The 9,506-nt window shown below is 34.2% G+C and overlaps 1 protein-coding gene across 1 annotated transcript in view; it reads right to left on the bottom strand.

The window, feature by feature from the left end:
• METTL25 (methyltransferase like 25) overlaps positions 1 to 9,506 on the bottom strand; it is a 68,417-nt gene that overhangs the window by 13,944 nt on the left and 44,967 nt on the right. The window contains exons 6-9 of the mRNA XM_027451362.3: positions 7,259 to 7,353; positions 4,644 to 4,673; positions 3,432 to 3,505; positions 1,494 to 1,587 (exon numbers count right to left, since the gene is read on the bottom strand). Coding sequence (XP_027307163.3) covers positions 1,494 to 1,587; positions 3,432 to 3,505; positions 4,644 to 4,673; positions 7,259 to 7,353 — 293 coding nt within the window. The remainder of the gene's footprint in view (positions 1 to 1,493; positions 1,588 to 3,431; positions 3,506 to 4,643; positions 4,674 to 7,258; positions 7,354 to 9,506) is intronic.

A 9,506-nucleotide genomic window follows, 5' to 3' on the forward strand; every position in this document is an offset into this window, starting at 1 on the left:
GCCCAGACCCTTTCTAGCAAAAGGCAGTGCTTCTAAAATCAGACACATAACATGAAGTTTACATGTTCAATAATTTTAAAGGAAATACTATGTAACTCTCACCAGCAGCGTTTAATCAATAATTACTTAAATAAACTATTATACAATCAATCTACTATTGCGTTTGGATGATTGTACACAGAATAAGGAAGGTAGCATCTTACTAGTTGCTTTCAACTGAGGCAAATGCATTATGTTAGTGCCTATTTATCATGCAAGCATGATTCCAACATCATTTGCAGTTATTCAGTCTTTTATTTATGTTTGCATTTTTGTTAGGTTTTGCATTTTTCTCCTAGCTCATGGTTTGATGTATCCGGCAAATTTTAAGTGATTTCATACTTTGGCTTCTGATTGTAAGAGTTGAGTTACTGAAAGCTACTACATTCAACTTAAATACTTTACTCACTTGCCACAGCTATTGTTTCTTTGATTTATACATTTTTTAAAATAATCTAATACCTTCTAGTTTCTGTTACACAATTTATTCCCATAGCATGGTTATGACCTTACACTCACATAGCTATATTCCATGCCTAATGCTATGTTGCCATCTGTTGACCAATTTAACAGCTGTATGGTAAAGAACTAAGACATGACATTTGAGAACATGAAAAAAATCTGAAAGATTTTTCAATTTTAAATCTCAGATTTGTACCTACTTCTTTTTCGCTATGTAGGAAAGTTATTTTAAAAAGTTAACATTCATCCTCAACATTCATTAATTTAAATAAGAAAGTAATAGGTTTTTGTACACACAGAGGCTTCACAAGATCTTCAAAAGCTACTTAAGGAGACTGTCTGAAGGCTAAAATCAATAGGAGATACTTTAGGAACCAAACTGTACGAGAAAGTACACATGAAAAAGCAGTGAGTTTGTATTGCATAGTATTTCAGATGGATTTAAAACGGTGCAGGAGTTACTTTTATCAGAGTATACATTATCAGCACAGGCAAGAAGTTCTTCATGTTTGCTTCATTCAGCAATATTTATGGCTATATTTACTTCTAAATGACTGCATGTATAAAATGGAGCATGTAGCACTGTTTTTTGTTGTTTTTTTTTTTGTTTTTTTTTTTTTGCCTCAAAGGTGATTTTTAGGATTACATTCATAAATACTGGAAAGGCTTTCAAAAATTCTGATCATTAGCATTATGTATAATAAAGGATTGCTTTATATAAAGTCATTACAAAAAAAAAAAACAAAACCTTTTAAAGGATTTATACATGGAAGCTGATTTCCAAAAAACATGAAACAACTCAGCTTTGATTTATTTCTTTAATATATCAGTATGGATTATTCTATTATTATTGCTAAGAATAAAACTACTTTATATTTATACAGCAATATACAAACTACACAACTCAGTGGTTTAAACACTGCATTGTGGTGTTGAGTTCAAGAACTCACATGGATATAAGGATTTCATACAGTCTCTCCTTAGCGACTCACCTTTGAATCATCCAGTTCCAGTTTTTTCAGAGACTTTCTGACATAATCCAAGAAAGAGGATGATTTGGAGAAAATTTTCCCAACATGTCGTTCACTGCAAATATAGTGTTGAGATGCATGCATTCCAGTAACAGAAACTTACACATTTTAAAAATAATTTTAATTGGATTTTTAATTCATGGCAAATAAAGCTGTTGGACAGCCACTACTGTCAAGTTAGTAGCAATATTCCTTTTCCACCTTTCACTTATAATAACTAGCTAATACTTGAAAAACTTTTTAGACACAACTTACTTTTGAAGACAGCTAAAATGTGGGTAGTTTAGTTTCATAAAATGTTACAATAATGTATGAAAATGTAACGAACATATAGAAATACTGACTCATAGCAGGTCACATACAATTTTTCCCCGCCGTGTTTAAAATATTTTGGAGAAACTACACACAGCTTTTGTTAGTCTGAATTCACCTTCTTGACTATGCTCTGCTGTAACACTGCCCTCTTCCAGTTTTGTTGTGTAGGAGTTAACATTTTCAGCTACAGTAGCTGTTCCTGAGTATGCACTTCAACTAGTTAAGGAGAAATAACATTAAATACAAATATCTTCTTAAGAACAAACAAACAACACTTTTAAAATGTTTTAAACATTTTCCTCTCTTTAATAATAGTAATCCTCCTTACTCCTTACTTAAGCATCAGAATTAACATCCACTGAGGTCAACAGAAAGACTTTATTCAGTAGCAGTTCTAACGTTTTTTGAGTGGCAGGGATACCCACTCACTGAGAATCAAGTCATGTTTATTTTTAAAGACGAAATAATTTCTGTAGTCATATTTAATGTTGAGATGCATTTAAACATTTGGGCTCATGTGGTTTGAAAATCAGTTGATTATGCTGCATTGATACTGGAAGACAGGCTTCTGCCCTCCTAATTCTGCTATAGGAGGAAAGACATTGCACCAGGTATGGCTGGGTTAATTTTCTTCACAGCAGCCCATATGGCGCTGTATTTTGGATTTGTGCCTAAAAAAGTGCTGGTAACACACTGATGTTTCATCTGCTGTCACACAGCTCTGCCCTGTGGCAGGTTGGCTTGGGTTGGGCGGGGGGGGACCTTGCCAGGACAGTTGACCCAAATTGACTTTAAGGATATTCCATAGTATATACTGTCACACTCATCAATAAAACTATGGGGGGTAATCTTTCCATGGTAGCTGTTGCTTGGAGACTGTCTGGGCATCAGTCAGCTGGGGGTGGCAGACAGTGAGTGATTGCATTTGCTTTACTTTTTTTTTTTTTTTTTCCCCTTTCTATTTACTTTAGTTATTAAACTGTCCTTATCTCAGTGGATTTTTCTCACTTTTGCTCTTCCCATTTTCTTCTCCATCCTGCTGTGGGGGTACTGAGTGAGCTGCTAGTGGGTGCTTAGTTGCTGGCCAGGGTCAGCAAATATACTACAATATATTTACTAGGTTCTTGATATATACAAGTAGTTTAAAAAAGCAAAACAGATTAATGATAGTTCAAGGTCTTACATCTAATGTAGACATAGGCAGTAAGCAGTCCTTTACAGCTATGCTAACTGTTGGTCATATACCAGATTTTTCTCAGGATAAATGGGAATGTCTTTTTGTCTTCTGCACTATTAAAGTTGCTAGGAATTCTGAATAACAAGGCAGACTAAGATTTTTTTTGACTTTTAGTGAGTTTGCTGTTTGTTCTCTGTTGAAGACATGTTTTTTTCCATGCTTCTAGTACCAAGGAGGACCTTTTTAAGCTATGGGTAAAGGAAAGGTAATACATTTGTGATGTGGATGAACAAATGTATCCTTCATTTTAATACCAATTGATAGTCTATAGTCTAATGAGTCTGATTCTTAAACATGACTTCTTAAGAAATCTTTGGTTTGTGGTCTGTGAATTCAGAGCTTCCTACCTTTTGGTGACGCCGTAATTTTCTTCTATAATAACTTGAAGAACAGCTCGATAAAACAATGAATCTGTAGGCAGCTGCAAAATCAATAAATAAATACATACATACATTACCACAGCAAGGATTTAAAATTGGCATTGAAATTAATATCAGAGTAACAAAACCAGTATTGACTTCCTTAACTACCTATTGGCTTACATTCTTTACAATCAGTCATAACAACTTTAAGGGGACTATTCACTAATATTCTTGCACACACTTAAATTTACATTTTTGGTCAGATTCTAACGTAACCATTAATGTGAGAAAAAAAAAAAAAAAGAAACTTGGGCTCTGAAGTACAGTTCAAAGGTTGGCAGAGGGAAAAAGAACAGAGAAGAAAAAAATATACTGATCATGATCCAAATGCTACTATGCAAAATAAATATAACAATTTACCTAAACTGTTTTAAAGACAAAGGAATAATTCCCTAGCTGAATCATCACACACTGTAGTCGCAACCATGTAGAAAGTATTGTGCTATTAAAAACAGAAGACACTGAAAACTTCATATCTTTGTGTTTGCATAAAATTAGTTAATACTTGCTGATTTAAAATTCATGGCAAAATGCATCTACAGTAGAATACTACTGGGATCAGGGGGCTTACATACAGAAATAAGAGTTCTCAGCCTTGCCTTTTAACTATCTGCACAGTTGGTGTCCACCATCCCTGATAGGATAACTTGTACAACAAGAATTCAAAGTATTCACAGAAAAAAAAAATACAGGGATTAAAAATGAGAATGATGATGTTTCTTACAGATTCAAGCTTTTGTCATAACAATTTCTATTTTTACATTAGTTGATATAACACTGGGATAGAGTGATCCAAACCAGGGATATCAGAAAGACATTTGGACTGAATTTATGTAGTTGCTGAAAGATAGTGCAAGAAGCTAGGAAGAGTATCTTAATGTCTTAAATTTTAAGCTGTGCTTTTTTTTTTTTCAGACTCTTAATTGTCAAAAGAAAACAGATTCACTAGGTACAATTGTAGCAATAAAAATGCAATTTTGTGATGACACATGCTATCTATCAGGATTTGATGTAGTGTGTGCTAGTGTTTTAGATTCCAGAAATTCAGAAGTTCAATATAAGGTCATGGACTGAGAGCATTCAAAGGGGAAAAACACATTTTATCTTAGAATGGTTAAAATAAACAATATTACTTACCATTTGGCCAACTGCAATTCGCTCCAAAGCCTTTAAAAGTGAAGGAATTAAATTGCTGATATGTTTATTCTTTATCAGAACATTTTATAAACACATTGTATAAAAGTCAGAGGATACAACATTTTAAAAGATTAATGGTGTGATATAACATGAACTTGCACACTTTAAAGTGTTAATACCTTTAGGGACTCATAATCAGCTCATTCCTGTTATTTTGGTTTATTTATAGGAGACGTGATGATAACCAACTGAATGGAAATAGATGTGAGCAAATTTTTTTCCTTTTCTTAGTAATCTAAAAGAATTTCAGAGAAATACGTCATATGAAAGTGTTAAAAAGATTTTTTTCTGTTTTTGTATTATACAATTATAATTAAATATTTTATAATGTTATAAATGCAATGTCATGTATTTCTGTTTAATATTTTCTGTTTCTGCAGAAATACGAGTAATTCACTTTGCATAATCAGTACTTTAAAGTAAATATTATTTCAATGTACAATGTCTTTACTGTTACGCTCTAGTATACAGATAAATCAAACATCCTTATGTAAAGTTAAATAAAATAAAAATTTCAGAGGGATTTAAGTTTAAAAGGCTGTTCATTATCTTTCACAAAAAATTCCTCAGACCTTAAATCCTGATGCTAGTGTGAGAGTACTTGATTTTTATGATCCATAATAAAAAAGAATGGCAAATAATTAGAAGTATGGAATGTTTTTCTGCAGTTGAAAAGATACTTTTCCTGTAAAATTTTCAACTGAGTAGTAAAGACTGCACTAGAAATTAAGGTAAAAAATCAGTAAATTACCTGACACTACAATAAATTAAATAAAAAATCAAAAATGCCTCACTGCTTACATATTATCATCACCTTTAGTCCCCAGACTCCACCACAGCAAATAGAACTGCTTCTCTCTGAATTATCCATTTTTCCTTCTCCTAATTTGAGAACTGATCTTTCATTTCAAACTGTTCTTCAACCACTGTCCTAGTAGTTGCAGTTCCTCCATTCATGGATTTGCCCAAGTATCAAATCTGACTTTTGCTATATAAACTTATACAGTGCACGTCATAGAAGATGGATGTGGGCTCTAACATGTACTGGAAGGGTCCAAAACTGAGTATCTCATCCAGACCCTTTGGCCCTTGGCCCTTTAACCAATTTGAACAACACATAATAAAGAATATATGTAATAATTCTGAGTATATTAACATAGTTCAGCACATTCCGTCTCCCCAAGCTAGACCGTTGGCCCTAGGAAGAAGGTAGGTGCCCAGCTGCACTGCACTGTCTCTCCCTTGTACCTCCTAGAAGGCGAGGAATATCCTAGTCATGTAAAATGCATACAGGAAATTACAAACATAGTAACAGTAGAAGTATTTAGTGACATAGAAGAGCTCCTTGCCTTTTGTGAAAGTTTAAACAACAAAAACATTTTTAACTGCCAAATTTCTGTGAATTCTATGAAATCTAAAATAGATATATATGGCATGTTCAGTATGATCTCTTGGGGGTCATTTGCTTTCAAAATTTATCCTCCTACCATTATTGAAAGACAGCCCAAACTTTCCCTTTCCAAAAGAAAGGGAATTAGAAAGGAAATAGCTGAGGAAGAAATGGTATTGCATGACATTGGCAACAAAAAGAGAAACAGGCAATTCCTTTCTAGAAAGCATTTTTGTGATAATAGTTTTACAACCATCATCTCTAAAAGTAGCACTTTTTTTTTTTTTTTTTTTCGAACCTTGCCATGGGTAACACATTTAAGCCTTAAGAAATATTAAATAACCATCCTCCTATACCTTCTTCTGATAGCATTAAATTATCATGTTAGCTCAAGTTCATATAACCTTGATACGTTAGCCTATACTGAGTCTTTAGTTTACACTATTCTCTCCAACAGAAGCACAGAACTAGCGCCAGAAGCTCACCAGAACCTCTTATGATTCATCTCAATACAAGAAATTAAAAATTAATAAAGCAAAGGAATACTACTCTTCTAACTGAAATAGTGGTCAAAACTTTTGATACATATCTGTTCTTTCAAATTAGACAAGAGTTCATCATCCTGTCTTGTTGAGGCTAGGTCATTAAGAGCATTGCATCTCCTGGTGCAATGTTAAAAAGATGTTTCCAGCCTGTTAAGCCACAAGGATTTTAGAGCTCTTCTAGTTTTTGGAAGAGGCAGGTTTGTTTAGGTTTCAAACAGTCAGAACATTCAATATTATGAATCATGAAGGCGTTGGGGGAGTTACTGATTGCAATCCTTCTACAATTACCTTCTTCCCCCCTAAGTCCTTGGCCAGGAACTATTACCCCGAGGAGTTACTGTGTTTACGTTTCAGCAAAGGGTTGGCCTCTCTGTCCACTCTTAAAATACATTTCTGTCAATACTCATTTTTTCATGCCTCCAGCAAGTATAAAATATATAACGCTGGAAGGTCAATACTATTTTTTTAGATACAATTCATCATGCTTACAACATTAATGATGTTATTCTGTAGAGTCTTGGATTAAAGTCATGGCTCTAGGATTAGAAGCCAAAAACAATGAATTCTGTAACATCTGGATAAAGCTCTCAGTAGGAAAAAGAAAAGAAGGGGAACCATACCAAACATGCTGACATTCTAGCATTGCGACCACAACACCAGCCCTTGTCCTTCAAGTACTGACACATGGGAAATCCCCACACTTCCTCTGTGCAGTCTGCAAAATGGCAAAAACACAGGCACAGCTTTCATGAGCTCTTTTACTTACAGAGTAAACAGTATATTGAGCAAGATGAACAGTAGTTAACATATGGTAGCAGAATCATTTATCTGTTCTAACACGGTACCAAAATCATGTTGGTATTAAAATTATGATTTTCCCCAAAGCGTGTTTTTTTTTTTTCAAGTGGTTTTTATGAAAATCCACTGAAAAGAAGTTCTAAGGGATGACAGAAGGGCTTGCAAATACTCCTGGCACCCCACGCCTGTGCCACAAGATACAAGGCAGGCAGTCGTTCTGTGCAGCAGGACTTCAGTAACACTTCTCGTTGGCTTCTTCTTCTATCATAAACATCTTTTAAACATCACACAGAACAATGTGTATTTGTTTATTTCAGTTCTGAAGGTCTGTGCTTTGCTGTGAGACAGAATGTTTGTTCTCCAGAAATGAGCAGCTGCAAAGGCTCTTGCTGTTTCTTCAAAACACTGAGAAGCATTTGCATCACAATCTGTGCTCAGTTTGTTTCAGTACCATTAATATTTTGAATAACAACAAAACCCTTCATGTTTACCACTAATGAAAATGTGGAAAAATTAAACTACAAGTTCAGCCTAGTTGTTCAAAATATTCATGTTTAAATGTAGATGAAATCTAAAACATTTAGAATTTTTATTAGTGTATTTGCCAGCTGATTTTTAAGAAGACAGAATAAGAATTAATACTTTCTTTAAACAACAACAACAACAGAATAACAAATTGGCCAGGATCCTGGCTTTTTAGCACAGAAAGATGACTCAGGCATATTTGGAGATAAATCAATGTAATGGGGTTAAAAAAAGGACAGCAGAAATACAACTCTTCAAATTTACCAGAAGTCTGGGATACAAACACATAAGCAGAATTCATTTTGTGAAAGCTAGGCAAAGAAAAAGGGAAATAGGAAACTCTAAAGAATACAGTCCTCCTCCTTGCAGCAGCAGCCCCCAGTCTTCACTGATCTCTAGACACTAACAGTGAGCGAGAAATCTTCTGCAGGCAACCTCACACTTGGCTCTCCTTTTAGCCCTGAGGAACATCAGATATTATGGACTGTGTACTGCTTTGAGGACCACTGTTGAAGAACTGGATGTTAATGAGGGATAATTAACAGACAGAGAAAGAAAGTTCCTTTAGCCATGAAGATTAGATTTGACAAAACAGATTGCAGGTGGTTTCAGCTCTAGGACCATATAATAATTTGTAAGTGCCTCATATTCAAGGCCCATCTGGATGCCTACCTGGAACCTGCTTTGGCAGGGGGGTTGGACACGATGATCTTTCGAGGTCCCTTCCAGCTCCTACAGTTCTGTGATTCTGTGATTCTGTGATTAGTTAACTTTAAGTCTAATTACTGAGTACATGGAATGAAACTCTTGGTATTTCTACTACAGGGATTATAATAAGATCTTATTAAATATATATATTTTTGGAAAGCAAACAATGACTCCCATGGTTCCTATTGCAAGGGTCACATCAATAAACTTTTCTAATACACATTACATAGAATATTTCAAATACATAGACTGCACAGACTATTTCAAAGTTAAAATGTGCAAACTGAGTTAGAAAGATGAAATCATCAATCTTTTCAAGTTATCCCTTCTATTTTACACTCTCTTCTCTAGGCAAACTAATCATCCAGGCAATTAAAATCGCTACCCAGTGAGCTACAATCTCAGTATTAGTGCACTGTACCCATGCATAAGTCTGAACAATTTATGACACCTTTGAAAAGATAATGAAGCAAATCACCGTCTTCTTTATTAAAACTGTAAAGGGAGATAAACCGATAAACCAATACTCTAAGTTATATTTTTCTGTGTGTATTTTCAAAGTTGACCACATATCTACACTATTCCCTTAAGTTCTGTTTATTTTTCCATATCCAATGGATTCTCAAGCACACTGCTGATTTAAAAAAAAAAAAAAAAAAAAGTAAGATAAATATACTGCTATAAAGTTTATGTGTTTATTAGCTAGACTTTGCAAATCTGGAAATTCTTTTAATGCCTTTAACTATTTTTGGATACACTCAATGACATATAGCTCATTATTTACCATCTTATGCTTCTATCTGACAACACAGCAGCTGTTCTAAACTGCATAAAACT

The sequence above is a fragment of the Anas platyrhynchos genome, chromosome 1 (genome assembly GCF_047663525.1).
Source record: "Anas platyrhynchos isolate ZD024472 breed Pekin duck chromosome 1, IASCAAS_PekinDuck_T2T, whole genome shotgun sequence".
NCBI classification, from domain to species: domain Eukaryota; kingdom Metazoa; phylum Chordata; class Aves; order Anseriformes; family Anatidae; genus Anas; species Anas platyrhynchos.